The sequence below is a fragment of the Aedes albopictus genome, chromosome 2, assembly GCF_035046485.1.
Source record: "Aedes albopictus strain Foshan chromosome 2, AalbF5, whole genome shotgun sequence".
In the NCBI taxonomy this organism is placed as follows: domain Eukaryota; kingdom Metazoa; phylum Arthropoda; class Insecta; order Diptera; family Culicidae; genus Aedes; species Aedes albopictus.
In genome coordinates, this window is record NC_085137.1 from 383,404,626 (window position 1) to 383,419,810 (window position 15,185).

Genomic DNA, 15,185 nt, shown 5'->3' on the forward strand with positions numbered 1-15,185 from the left:
GAGAACTCGGACAAAATGGTACGCCACTTGATTGGTTTCGAGATCGGGATCTGGAGCACGGTGGACTCAAAACGTAATCATGGTTCAGAACGATGCAAAATCATGACGAAATAAAGGTCAACTTAAAGAAGATAAAACAACTAAATCTAGTTATACCGAGAGAGCTTACTTTTGTGATCGACTAGCCACTGCAAGATGCGTTTTTCGTTTTTGAGATTACCTAGATATCGAGGGAGAAAAAGGGAGAAAAGAATATATACACAATTGAGCATTAATCGACAAATTTACACAGTAGTTGGATCCGTGTAAGTTTCGTTATGGAATTCGGCGGAAAAGCACAAACATACCATCATACATAATCGGGACACCGGTTTCATAGTAGACCAAGGCTGGAAACGAGAAGATTCCGATCTCATGTGCCAGTTTCTCATCGTTGGCCTTGACGAACTGAATGTGGTGCTTGTCCGTATCGTCATCAATGGTTTCCAGTTTCTCCAGAATTTTAGGGCACGTCTCACAATCATCATCATCTAAAAGTAAACCAGAGTCTCCGTTATTGTGAACACTATTCCACTCGCCCCGTGAAACAACTTACAGAATAGCACAGCCAGATGTTCAATCTCGTTGACCAGGACCTGCAGGGTCTTGCGATCAACCGATTCGATCACCTCTGGTTTCGACTCGTGCTGCTGCAGCACCCACTCGAGGATCTCATCTTCGTTCATCAGATCTCCGCTGTAGATGGTACGGAACTTGTGGCGGTAGAACACCAACGCGGGAAGCTGTTCCAGATCGTACTCCTTGTCGACGTCGTCGTCTGAGGTCTTGACAAAGTTGATGTCCTTCTCCTCGCACTCGTCATCGATGTTCTCCAGCTCGTTGATGATCTTGAGCGACTTCTTGTCCTCGTCGTGGTCTGAAATGAAGAATTCAGCAATCAATCATCAATTTTTGAATCGAAACATTACTAGCTACTCACAGAAGAACACAACGATGTGCTCGTTCTCGGCCAGGATTTTCTCCAGCATTTTGATGTTGACTTCTTCGATCTTTCCGGGAATCTCCAGTGTTTCCTCATCGGTGAGCCAGGTCAGAACTTCGTCCTCATCGTTCAAATCACCGGTGTAGATCAGCGGATCCTTGTTACGGAAGAACACTAGCGCTGGCACCGTCTTGATGTTGTACTTCTTGGCAGTGGACATGTCCTCAGTGGTGACGAAGATGATACCGGCCTCATCAAGCTCGTCATCAATGTTCTCCAGATCGTCCAGAATCTTGTCGCACTTTTCACCTTCCTCGCATTCTCCGCTGAAGTATACGCAAACGTACTCGTGCTCCTCGATCAGATCCTGAAGAATTTCATCGGTGACCTCCTCAATGGTGGCCGAGTACTTTTGCAGCTTGAGCCACTCCAGGACTTCCTCTTCGTTCATCAGGTCACCCTCGTACACGGCTGGAATCTGGTTCTCGAAGTAGACGAGCGCTGGAAGGTGATCCAGACCGTACTCACGGGCTTCCTCGGCGTTATCCAGACGGGCAATGACGATTTCTTCCTTTTCAAGCTCGTCATCGATGTTCTCCAGTTCGTTCAGCACGCGGATATCCTGCTTGTCATCTTTGTCGTCTGTCAAAACATAGATATGAGAAAGTTGTTAGGCTATAGATTACTCAGGGTCTAAAAGGTCATGATCTTACAGAAGATGATCGCGACGTGATCGTAGGTGCGCATCAGCTTGTCCTTCATTTCGTCGGTAATTTCCGGAATTTCCGAATGTCTCTTCTGGTGCACCAACCAGCCCAACAGCTCCTCCTCCCGCATTAGATCTCCTTCATAGATGTGTGGAATGCCGCGTTCGAACAGGATCTACGAAAGACAAAACATGCTCAAACTCAGTTCCACGAGTGCTAGCGCAACCTCCTTACCATAGTGGGTAGCTCTTCAATACCCCACTCCTTAGCCTCGTTGTCGTCATCGATCTTGACAAAAGCAATATCATTCTGGTCGCACTCGTCGTCAATGTTCTCCAACTCGGCCAGCACCTTCTGGGACGTCTTGGAGTCCTTGTCGTAGAACAGGACGGCAACGTGTGGCATCTTTTCGATGATCATGTCCAACATCTCGTCGGTGACGTCCTCGATCTCGTCCGAGCTGGTCTGACGCTCGAGCCACTCCAGCACATCCTCCTCGTTCTCCAGGTCACCTTCGAAGACCGTTGGAATTCCCTGCTCGAAGTACACCAGCGTTGGGAACGTGGTAACACCGTAGTCCTTGGCTTCTTCGGTATCGTCCATCTTGACGAAGTTGATACCGAGCTGATCGCATTCGTCGTCGATGGATTCCAGCTCGTCCAGGATCTTGTCGGACGCCTTGTCGTTGTTGTCATCTATTCGCAAGAACAAAAAACTCCAGATAAATCAGATTGAAATATGGAAATTCCACTGAAACCTACAGAACATAACGGCAACGGATTTGCCCTCCTTGATCAGTTTGTCCAGCATCTCGTCGGTGACATCCTCGATCTCGTCCTTTTCCAGCTGCGACAGCAGCCACTGCAGGATTTCCTCCTCGTCGCTGAGGTCATCGTCGTACACGTTGGGAATCTCCTTCTCGAAATAGACGATGGCTGGGATCTAGAACGAAAGCACAGACTTGTTTGGTATGCGATTTCCTAGTGTTGCAGCGCATCGCATCGGTTCGGTGCGCTTTATAATTAGCTGCTTCTGTCTGCTTAATCACGGCACGCGCCCTGCAGTGCCTGATGTGTCATTTTTAATTGTTTTAATCTTGCGACGGGGTGCATCCTTAATTATGAACAGTTTTCGGTAAGATTGGAATGTAGTAACAGCCTGCAACGGACACACTGTATGCGCCAGTACGCATGTGTACTCAGCTGAAGGAAGCAATGCGGTTCAAAAATAGATTCCTCAAAACGCAACAAGTGCGGAGGTGAACCAAGTTCTAATTATAGCGGACATTGGCGAAGACTACGGCGACGATGACGGTGGTGATTATGTTTTCAAATGGACGTGGTAGCTCGACACATCCGATGCAGTCAGTCAGTGTGTCACAAAAGTTGCATGTTTTGTGTTCAAATGTGGTAATTGATAGAGAAATCTGAAATTTCCGGAGCCGGATTGCTTTAGATTTTCAAGTCACCATTTGTTCCAGACTTGATTCATTAGTAGTTTAGCAGAAACGGCAAACATAAAAAAACTGTGATTTTATCCAAACAATTAGTACTTCATAAGAATGTATAGAATTCATGTATAGGATGTGAATACCAAAAAACTCACAATCACACAAATGTAAATCCTGCAGAAATTCAGATATGGTTTTTATTTAATTCTGGTCTATCTAAGCACTGACCAATAATGATCAATTTATTGCCTCATGGGTGATTTGGTGTCAATTTATAAATTTGCTTCTATATCGTGTAAAAAGTATTGTGAAAGAACTACAATTTTTTTTTTATATCTGTATTACCGAGATTTTTAGCCCTAGGCTAGTTCATTTCGGGACCCACGCTTTACTTCCCTTCCGAAGGAAGAACTCACATTTTTGCGAGTTTGTCGGGAGTGGGATTCGATCCCAGGTCCTCGGCATGATAGTCAAGTGTTCTAACCATCACACCAGGTCCGCTCCACTACTACAATTTTCTTAAAATAATAAGATTGAATAATTGTTCCTCAAACTCTGTTTCTGTCTATCTACGTCTATTTCGGGCAAGGTTGTTAAGCGATAAATTATCGTCGATAATTTAACGCCAACTATGACCTCGATAACAGTTTTTCGATAACCTGTCGATAACGATAAACAGTGCGTTAGATTATCGTTATCGTAATCGCCCCCTCGATAATTTATCGAAAATTATCGAGTTAACTGTTGTATGTTAGGAAAAAAAACATGGAGTTCAGCTTTTCAGCTATCAAACGTTCCCATCTGTGTGTATGACTAAGTTATGAACCTTAGATGTGCTATCGTGCTCCTACAATATCTTGCGACAAATGAAACTTCAAATCATAATCTAAAGGAAATTGATGCGTATGAAAATCTGATACATTTCAACATATTACAGCCCAGAAGAAAAATCGTTTGTTCAATCCTGTTCATCAGGAAATGGAATTCCCAATAGAATCATTGGAAGAGTTCCAGATGAAAGAGAAATTCCCATTACAATCTCTGAAGTAATAGGGTCTGGGACCATTTGGGCTAGAGCACCTATTTTGGGCACTTGCTTCTACAACTCAGTCAATTTTGAACCGTTTGACTTGGTTTTTGAGACACGATCAGATAGGCAGTATCTAGCCATGTTCAAAAATTCAAATCAATCGGTTCAAAATTGACTGTGTTATAGCAGCAAGTGCCCAAAATAGGTGCTCCTGCCCAAATGGTCCCACACCCTATACGGAAAAGTTCCTGGTGGAACTTCCGATAAAATGCGAGGAATTATTGATAGAGTCTATTGTGAGTTTTGCTATCTAATCTCTAGCGAAGTACTTTAAGGAATCCCTGAAGGAACTCCCCTTGGAATTCTCGCGGTAATTTCGGTCATGTTTCTGGTTGAATCATGACAGTTTCTCGATGGACACATAATGGAGTAGTAGCATGGAATTCCTAATGGAGTTCCTGGATGATTATCGATGGAATGACTCGAAATGGCCGATGGACTCCCTGCTTGAATTTACTTATCAGACTTTGCGGTGCGAAACACAAGTTCCATCGAGGTATTGAATCGTATTGAATCTATATAAGTTGTCAAAGATTTTTAACCAAGATTGCTTTGATCAAAATTCTTGAAGTTAACTCCAGTTAACTGGCGTTGAATTATCGAACGCCGATAAACCTTGCGATACTTTATCATCATCGCAGTGAGCGATAACGTTAAACACAATTATCGTTATCGACGATAACGATAATTTATCGATTAACAACCTTGATCGGGCATAACCTGAATTCAATTCTCGGCACACCTTCTACGTGACACCATGGTACAAAGGATGGTTAAAAATTATGTTTATTCAAAAAGTAGATTAAATTCTTCATAATCCAAATCAAATCTTGTATACAAACTATGATTGACCAGAACCTTTCAAGCTGAAATGGATGTAACTTTAGAATATCGACCAATATATTTTAATTAATATTTTTACCGACCAGATCATATTGTCGTCGCGGTTGAAACCCGAAGTTTCCCCACACCCGAAAATCGAATTTTCTCAAAATCCATACGTGAAACCTAACGTCGGACGTAGTGCGCTGGACAGCGGACCTTGCCCTCTATCCAGCGCCCTGTGCCCGACGTTCGTCCAACACACGGTTTAGGAGAAAAATCGATTTTCGCGTGTCAAAAATTCCGATTTTCAACTGCACGAACAATATGTACGCCATCACAGTTCAACGAAGAAATCTTTCTCTGTGGTTGTGAAATACGATGTTTTGTATGCAGAAAATCCACGCACACATTTGCTTGCACTCTCTTTAGACGAAGTCAACATGTCCCTCTAAGCAGAATACCCTCTTCAAATGAGTGTAATCAGTTTTGTATTTTTTAATTCCGCCCTATTTTGCTTATCCTTTGACAGATACGCGTATTTCTACTTGTAATCTTCCTCAGTGTCGGTTATCCACTAGGAAGATTACAAATAGTAGTCGAAATACGCGTATCTGTCAAAGGATAAGCAAAATAGGGTGATTTTTGAATCGATTAGCTGCTGCTTTTATTCTACTCAAATGTGGAGTTGAAATTGAAATGTGAAATTTAGTGTAATTATTCGGTTTCCATTGCTTAAGAGGCTGATTATAGGTAGTCTACAACAAGATGATTCAATCTAATGAGGCATTGGCAAAGGAAAGTTGGAATACCTGTAATCATTAGCTATTTCCCGTCGGATGTGACAGGAATTAGCGCATATGACGAAGTAAATTTTTATTTTTTCTAAGCCAGAAATTCATTTCAGAAACTTAATTATTCCAAGTCTCACAAGTGCCTCCTAGCTGATAAATCTACAATCAACCAGGTTATCATCGAAAAGTCTTTGATTATCCTGATAAACTTGGCTGAAGACGAATTTCACTCTTGTAGTGTGATACTCTCTCCAAATAGCCTAGTGGTTAAGGCTATGGATCGCCAATCTGGAGACGGCGGATTCAATTCCCGTTCCAGTCGAGAAAATGTTCTCGACTTCCTGGGCATAGTGTATGATTGTGATTGCCTCCCCAAGCCACACGACTTGTTTCAAACCTGAATCTTCAGGACGTTCTGTTGTTCTTGACCCGCTGTGGTAAAGAGCTATAGGCTCTCTTTACGCTTTGTGCGTTATCACAGTGCCCTTCTCAGGGCGCTGTTTGAACCCATTGTGGTACGCTTATGCATTATTACAGTGTCCTTTTCAGGACGCTATGTGAACCCATTGTGGTACGCTTTTGCGAGTATGACGATCCTATTCCCTTACCTGTCCTTTCCCATGTCCTATCCTTTTTCCTTCCCTTCTCTGTCAGGTAAATGATGAATAGGCTCGTGTTCATGGCGATGGCACAAATTTCCCGAATGGAGGAGAACGTGCCTCTAGAGCCGACCTACTGATACCTGATACCTGATTAGACGGTATGTAGATCACAATTGCTTCTTCTTTGAAACCCAAAAAGCACAGATTCTGAATCATGCAACTTGAATGAGAGGGAATGATAAAAAAATGGTAAAACGATTTTGTCCAGACTCAAATCATGGACACCAGGTGTATTAATTACTCACTTTACATACTACACCAAACGCTCTGTAATAGAATTGCTGCTCATCACACCATAAAAGCTACTGAAGTTACTTGTTACTTCAATGCCCTTTCTTTGTCACAAGTTAGAGAACTGTCAAAATGAAAAGACGCACAAGTTTCTCGCAACACATTTGGAACATAATCTGAACAAACAAATAAGACTTAGATGTTGCATGACTGTACCCAAGCAACACACATGTTATATATTAGTAACAAAAGCGCAAGTTTTGGTTGTATAGAAGTTTATTTGGCGTTATTCCAACACAATGTTTGAACTACGTAAAATTAACATCTATACAACCAAAACTTGCGCTGCCGTAACTCTTATATAACATGTGTGTTGCTTGGGTAACATCGCCCATTTAATTCAAGCTGACTGTTGAAGCATTTGTGAGGAATATGTAGGGGGATTAGGGGCATAATGGACACCCTAAGCAAATGAGTATGTTAGGCCTGTATAACAGACAAAAACTTAACATATTATCAGTTGGCTTACAACTTTAACTTGTTTCCTACGTATTTCAATCATTTACAGCAGGTATAATGTCATTATTGTGAAGAAATAATGAATTGTAAACCGTGTGTTTTTTGGGGATGGCAGGAAAGGTACGGGGCGAAATGGACACCCATCGGGGCATAATGGACACCCCTGCATATTTTATGCTGTATCTTTGATAATATTGACCAGTTAAGTAATTTGCCTACGGAGATCAATACCACAGATATAATACTCCATCTTAGACGAGTTTACATAACATCAAAGTAATTTAAATAAATTTTAGGCTAAAATAATCGGATTGATTTTTACCAAACTCTTTAAAACGCCTAACAGTATGCAACGCGCGTACATCCATTCATATTGCCAGTGTTCATTTCGCCCCGAATCGACTACAACATTGAAATAGCTATTCTGGGTAAGTTCTGATCAAAAATATAATTCTTAATCCATTGCTTAATCTCCGTATACATGTAGATAAGCTAACAATTCACTTGTTTTTATGGTGGACACACTCAGACACTCGTCATACCTTATTTGCTGCTGCTTCGAAATTATAAGAAATTCACCATATGAAAAACATAATTCAATTTCAATGATATTTTGGTTATTTTGAAGAAATATTAATGGCACTTTTGAAAAATAGAACAATAACTTGTTCCTTTACACTTATGCATTGAAAGTTTTACATAAAAGTCGACGGTTTCGGCAAAAACAGGGGTGTCCATTTCGCCCCGGGTGTCCATTATGCCCCTAATCCCCCTAAGTTACGCCTCCACGAATCGATGTCAAACACGAGGTATTTGGTGATTTCTACGAAACAAAGCCGAAACTTTACAAAATTCGGAGTTTAAATGCAACTCAATTGACGAGGTGGAGGTTGCGTGTGCTTTCAGTGCAACTCATTTAGACCAAAGCATAGAAAGCCACATTTTGGATGATGTTGCAGGTGCTGCTTCTTGGGCAGGTATGGGAAACTCTCACTCAATGATTATGTGGAGAGCATGTAGTCGCCGCATCAGACACCACTTTGCATCTTTGGAGCGGATTTCAGTAGATTGAGTAACGCGAAGGACTTGGCAAAAAGCCAATTGAGAGCGGGAACACAGTAAAACCGCTCAGCACTAAAATGTGTAAGCCCTACTCATAAGTGCATAATTTCCAGACCACACAAAAATGTGTAGCAGTTACACATTCTCAAAAAACAGCTCGTACACTCGTCTAGATGCGAAATGTCGTTTTTTTTTTGTTTTCCAAGGTCACTAGTAAACCTAGCTAGATTGCTGTACAAAAATATTTGCGTTTTTAACGATTTTGCGGACACAGGAGCTGATTTTGTGAATGTGCAAGGGTTACACATTTTTGGTGTAGTCTGGAAATTATGCACTTTTGTGCTGAGCGGCGTTAGCGTGAAACTTAAGTATTGAGTTGAGGGGTGCACCCAGCGCGCCCTGAAGAGCAAACTGTATTTCATCGTTTTCATCGCAGAAGGTCGTCTCATTCCTCTTAATTTTCATGTTCATGTTCATTCTTTTTTTGTCCGAATCGAACCGTTTCATTGGCACTGCCTGACGGATAACGTCCTTCCGCTTTTCAATGGACTCCTTACGAATCAACTTTTGTTTCGGTTACTTAAGCGACCTTCTTTTTCTGTGAGACACTAACTTACACTAACTGTCGCCACTTCTCCTGTTCCTAAGGCTTCATTTCCAGCAACCGCTGTTCTTCCTCGACCTTCTTCAGTTCAGTTTCCGCAATAGCTTTGCCCGGCTGTTGAAGTTGACACGTTTCGGCGGATCAGGAATCATTTTTCACTTTTTCTAAAGCCTATCCTCAGAGCTGCTGTCTTCCTTCTTTTGGTAGAAATTCTGAGGTTTCGTCGATTTTTATCTCCATCTTCAAACAGAGTCCACTGTCACCTACGGTTCCTCGGAGGTTCCTGGTTTGCCTGCAGCGGTGTCTGAAGGGTAACGCCCTCAAGTCCATGTGCCGCACGCCATTAGGACGCTGCGCAGTATTTATGGAAGACCAGAGCTTCTTATTCAACAAGATCTAGCAGGTTCCACTGCCGCCTAGACTTATCATAGGCTCTCGGTACACTCGTCAAATCCGGCATTGATGCAAGAGCTGGTGGCAGAGTTGCCCGTTTCTCTGCCACTAGATTGGGTCAACTTCAAGAATAAGAATCAACCAGTAACTCTGGAGACGTTCACGGATTTTATGCGGGATCTAGAGATTGAAGCAAGCAAAGTATCACTCGAGCTTCGAAAAACGGGGAATTACATACAACGAAAACCGATCAGCGGAAAACCAGCGAAATCGGTATCGTTCATGTCCATGCCGCTGAACGAACCCCTGTATTATCTGGCGGGCCTTCTGCGCTCACCTGCGCAAAGAATAGCAAACCCCGCGTAGTGTGTGGCAGCCGATGTAGACATACATGAGGTCGATGCGCTGTTGGAATTGGTGGCAATAAATACTCTCCGCTGCTGAGAATTATAGGAATGTCTACAAGTTACGCATCGTCCGAGGATTCCGCAATGGTCGCTCTACCGCATCGTTCCAGTCGTTCTCTTCATCGACGGTGCATTTCAAACAATTTTCGTCCTCATCGATGAAGATTCTTCCTGCATCCCGTTGTGAAGATTCTTCTTGCTGGAAAAGTACGTTGCAAAGCAGCTTGGACAAGTAACTCTTCAGTAGAACGGAAATGTGAAGCGAAAGGAGCCCCAATCACAGTCCATATAGGTTGGGGTATGCGGCAAAGGTAGTACCGCCCGGCATACGTTGATTGATACTCGCAGGGTCAGTCGACTTGTCCTACTCTCACAATTACCCAAATAGAGGCTTAGCCAAGCGGTTCCCTAACCAAAGTAGTCTTTCGCTAGTAGACTACGAACTCGTACATTCTACATTTTTGATAGGGCTGGACAATCTGCTGTTGTGTGTTCGGTTACAACTACGTAAACGAGATCATGGGATCTACTTGTGGTAAACTGTAGAATTAGCTGGAACATCTACACGTATTTCAGAATCTGGAGAAGATGGGCGAGTCAAACACTGACTGGAGCCAACCTTTGGTTCCACGTGTTCTTCGGCCTTTGCACATTACTTTGAGCACCTTAACGCGGTGGAACATTCTGAGGAGAACTAACGAGCAGTAACTAGTCTATTAGTCTAGTCTACACATACACAGACATCTCTTGGAAAGCATCCACGAGAAGCATCTTCAATCCAATACAAGCACTACGTAGTCGGCTACTTGGACAGCTTCGAACCGTCCAGGAAGCGCTCAAGCCCGTTCTGGTCGTCAACGAGGCAAGTTTCACCGCATTCCAAGAGTGGGTTTACGTTGTGGCAGTTTTCATTCAACGTAGCTGATGTTCTAGAGGTTAGCCAAGAACCTGGAGCCAAGCCAGAACCTAGAGTGAGAAGCGAAGTCGTAGTCAATGCTCCGCATGAAGTGAATACCTCGCGAATATGTGCTTGAGTACATGCTTTTGGCTTGAGCGAGATCTCAAGGGTTTGCTTCAAGTGTCTTGAACCGCGAAACAAATTGTGGGACTGTAAGGGCTCAAATAGTAGCAAGATTTGTATGCAATGTGTAAGTGGAGGCCAACGGGAAAATTCCCAGTCCAGGAGTTGGTGTCTACATCCTTCGAAGGCAAGCATAAAGACCTGCTATGAGAAAACGCTCGCGACCGTCGAGGTCGTCAACGAGGTGAAACTTATGCATTCCAAGAGTGGGTTTACTTTGAAGCAGTTTTCATTCAACAAAGCTAAAGTTCTATTAAACGATATAGGAGTAGGTTCAGAAAGTGAATCAAAAAGCCTGAACCTGGAGCGAGGAGAGAAGTCCGTGTCAGTGCTCCGTATGAAGCGAATATCTCGTGAAAATGTACATGAGTACGCTTTAGGCTTAAGGGTTTGCATTAAGTGTCATTAACCGGGACACAAACCATGGGACTGTAAAGGCCCTGACAGGAGCAAGATTTGTCTGTGATGTGAGTGTAAAAGCCGTAAGGCGCATCCACGGCGAAATCCGCAAACAGTAAGCTCTCGACGCGAGGCCCAGCCTTCAAGAGAGTTTTAGCAGACAAGTCACAATGCTTCAGCGTAGGTAATCTGCTTTGCAGGAATGCTTGGACGGGGGAGTCTTCCCAGAGGTTTGAAAGCGGCAGCTCTTGGTTCTATTGACTAAGGAGGAGAAACCATCCGGAGACACGTCGAAATAAAGATCAATATGTTTGCTCGACACAGCGGGGAAGACGCTCGAGAGGATCATCCTCAACAGATTGTTGAGACATACCAAGGTGGTCTCTCAAGTAGCCAGTTTGTCTTCCGGAAGGGGAGGTCGACCGTAGACATTATCTCGTCGGTAACAAAGACCACCGACATAGCTCTAGAGCGTAAGAATTTGGGATATTTTTTACTGTGCAGTAGTGACCCTGGATGTAGGGAACGCGTTTATTCGCTGATGCGCACCTGCGTCTTGGCGGACCCGGCTACTAGTACAAGATCATCGGAAGTTATTCCTAGAAACGATTGCAAAAGGGGCCCAATACTACCTGCGATGGCGCCGCAGTTTGAAATACGGCTGTCTACCTTTCTGTCTGAACTGCCCTAATACTCACTAGCAAAGAGGTACACTCACTTGTGAAGCGTGCAATCAAGAAATGATGTATGGACGACTTTTGCGTTGTGGTTTTGTCTAAAACTTATCCGAATAGAGTAGGGGTCGCACACACATACCAAAGTCGTGAAGGAGCTGCGAAGGCAACTCTCCACGAGGTGAATGTAAATTACACTCATCTCGTGGAGAGTCGCTTTCACAGCCCTGTCACGACTTTGAGATGCGTGTGCGATGCCTACTCTATTCGGCAAAGTTTCAGACCAAATCAGGAACCCTGCCCACGAGTATTGGGTACTTTTCTGTCATAACGCGAAGATGCAAGTAGTTTGAAGACGTGAAATATACAGGGTGTTAGGTTTCTGAGTGCAAACTTTTTAAAGGGTGATAGAGGACCATAAATGGTGAAAACAATTTTTCTACGCATATGGTCAAATCTCAACCGTTACGTAGTTATTGAACTTCCCATGTTTTTGACTCACATTGCCCAAGTTATAGCCAGACTTGAAAATGGTCAAACTTATCACATTTTTTTGACCCTTATTCGAAAGATTATTGAATTTTCTATCAAATGGCATCTTTGAATGGATTGGTTTATTTAGTTAAATAACTAAGATTTCTAGAGCAAAACAGCTCAAAATAGTGTGTTTTAATTTGTTTTTGTCAATTATCTTTGAAACATGCGTAATAAATTAAAATTCTTTCTTTGCCAAAGTTGTGGCCCCTGTACCCCTTTACAATTCGTTCTTTGACATCAAACGTCTATCTCTTATCGTTTTCTTGCAATTTTGAATTAAATATCGCATTTCAGGTTATAAATTTGCAACTGTCGAGGTAAGCACTTTTTTGCGCACTGTGCCGCACATTTAAATCGAAATTTCAAGAAAACGATAAGAGCTAGAAGTTTGGTGTCAAAGAAAGAATTGTAGAGTGGAATAGGGGCCACAACTTTACCAAAGAAAGAATTTTAATTTATAATGCATGTTTCAAATATATTTGACAAAAACAAATTAAAACACACTATTTTGAGCTATTTTGCTCTAGAAAACTTAGTTATTTAACTAAACCAATCGATTCAAAGATGCCATTCGATAGAAAATTCAATAAACTTTCAAATAAGGGTAAAACAATTGCAATAAGTTTGACCATTTTCAAGTTATAGCCAGTTAAGGCAATGTGAGTCAAAAACATGGGAAGTTCAATAACTACGTAACGGTTGAGATTTGACCATATGCGTAGAAAATTTTTTTTCGCCATTTATGGTCCTCTATCACCCTTTAAAAAGTTTGCACTCAGGAACCTAACACCCTGTATTAAAGTGGGAGACTCAGTACTAGTTGGTAATGGGAAGCTGAAAACTAGTGTATTTAAGAAGAAACAAACCATCATCCTTTGCCAGAAAATCAAATGCAGTTTTTTCGCTGAAATCCCAACCAATTTGAATGAAAATTTATCACTGTACGCTACTCACCATCTGGATAACAGTGAAATAATTTTCAATTACGTTTTTGGATTTCTTGCAAGAAAACTGCATTTGAATAAATAATGATTGCTGATGACTGAATGATGGTTATTTGAGCCTTAAGGACGAATTACGAAAGTCTACCATGGAAGAGATGGTAGAATACGAAAGGTATTTGTGCAAACGTCCGCAGAGATCACCCAAAGAGCAGCAATCAATCTAGCTGTACTGAATGTCTTGCTGTTGCTTGTAGTCATATCCAGTCTTGTGCACAATCACCATCTTAACGCAAAAAACTGCGACATCTACATTTCCTTTCTTCCTCGATCAACACTACTGCCGACCGTCTCTGGCTCTATGAAACACATTCACGACCAACGCATTGATACGATGGGATCCTGATTTGCAAATTTCCACGTAACCGGTCGCTTCAACGCAGAAATTATGTCACTCATTCCTAGATGACCGTCGCCTTGTGTGGCCCGATAAGGACTGTTCATTTTATAAAGAGGACACCTTATTTGTGTGATATCTTTTTTATTTTTCAATAAAATCATTATCGGTTTTTTGCATAAATTTCCATAGCTATTCTACAGTGTAGGAAAAATATAACATTATACAAATTATCCTTAGTTATGGAACTGAAGCGGTTTTCGTTAAAACTCAATAAAACCCCATTTCTCAAAATTCTACACAACTTTCCACATACATAACTTTAAAATTTTCATGAACTTTTCAATGTGTTGGGATCTAATACTATTCTTCTAAAGGTGGAGTGTAATAGTTGGTCAGTAATAAAGCACCAAGCATTATACAGCTTGATATAGTGAGTTGCCTTGTTATCAATGAAATTGATAAAAAATACTTATATAAATCCAGTGATGCAATAACACTACGGAATCAGTTCAAAATTTGTCCAGTATAGAAGAGAATCGCATTCTAAATGATACCGAAGAAAAATATTCTTTAAAGTACATTCTTCATAATAAATTTAATACTTAATGATGGCAATAATGAAAAATTGCATACTTTTTGCTCCATAAATGCAAGTTTTTGATTCTAGAGAAGCTTATTATTATTTATTTTCAGCAAGGTCTGACTCTATGTGATTATATACCTTATTTGAAAATAACTACATGTTAATTTTTATTTTCGACATCATTGTTAAGTTGTATTTGCAATAGAGTACATCGTTATTTAGAAGAACCTTCAAAGAACGAAGCGGTTTTATCTCCGGTAACTGCCATGAAGCACAGTAACCAAGCCAACAAAGCTATCAAGAAGCGGTTTTCTGCATTTGATATTGCATTATTAGTACTTTCGACTAGATCCATTGAACACATTCAAAATTTAATATTTTTATACATTTTTGTTTAACAAATAAATGTTATTCTGAAAATCGAGTCCAACTTGTAACTTTAATATCTCAACAACCATTATTCCGATTAGGTTTATATTTTGCCAGAATATGTATCACTCAAACTGCTGCAGCATGGCAAACACTTTTATGCAATTAAAAACGATACACCGATGTTTTACAGAAATTTTGTGTTTATCTTTAGTTTTTGGGAATTGAAAAATTGATCTCTCGAAACACTTTGCCACATTTCTATGAAGTTTAATAATTTTAACCCAATTTATTTATGGTTATTATCTGCTAATATAATGTACTGAACAACTAACCAAGGCTGCTCAAATTTGAACAACGCGTTTTCTTTTTATAGCCTTGCAAAGTTGTCCTCTTTATAAAATGAACAGTCCTTATGGGTCAATTGGTTTGGCACTGATTAGTGCACGGCGCTACAAAGACAATTGTAGGAAGCCGT

General features: G+C 41.4%; 1 protein-coding gene across 7 annotated transcripts in view; it reads right to left on the reverse strand.

The window, feature by feature from the left end:
• LOC109403225 (uncharacterized) overlaps positions 1 to 15,185 on the reverse strand; it is a 96,494-nt gene that overhangs the window by 25,849 nt on the left and 55,460 nt on the right. For all 7 annotated transcript variants that reach the window (XM_029878905.2, XM_019675998.3, XM_019675995.3 and 4 more), the window contains 6 exons: positions 2,451 to 2,631; positions 1,924 to 2,384; positions 1,696 to 1,864; positions 980 to 1,624; positions 596 to 916; positions 348 to 530 (listed from right to left, as the gene is read on the reverse strand). In XM_029878905.2, the coding sequence (XP_029734765.2) occupies positions 348 to 530; positions 596 to 916; positions 980 to 1,624; positions 1,696 to 1,864; positions 1,924 to 2,384; positions 2,451 to 2,631 (1,960 nt within the window). The remainder of the gene's footprint in view (positions 1 to 347; positions 531 to 595; positions 917 to 979; positions 1,625 to 1,695; positions 1,865 to 1,923; positions 2,385 to 2,450; positions 2,632 to 15,185) is intronic.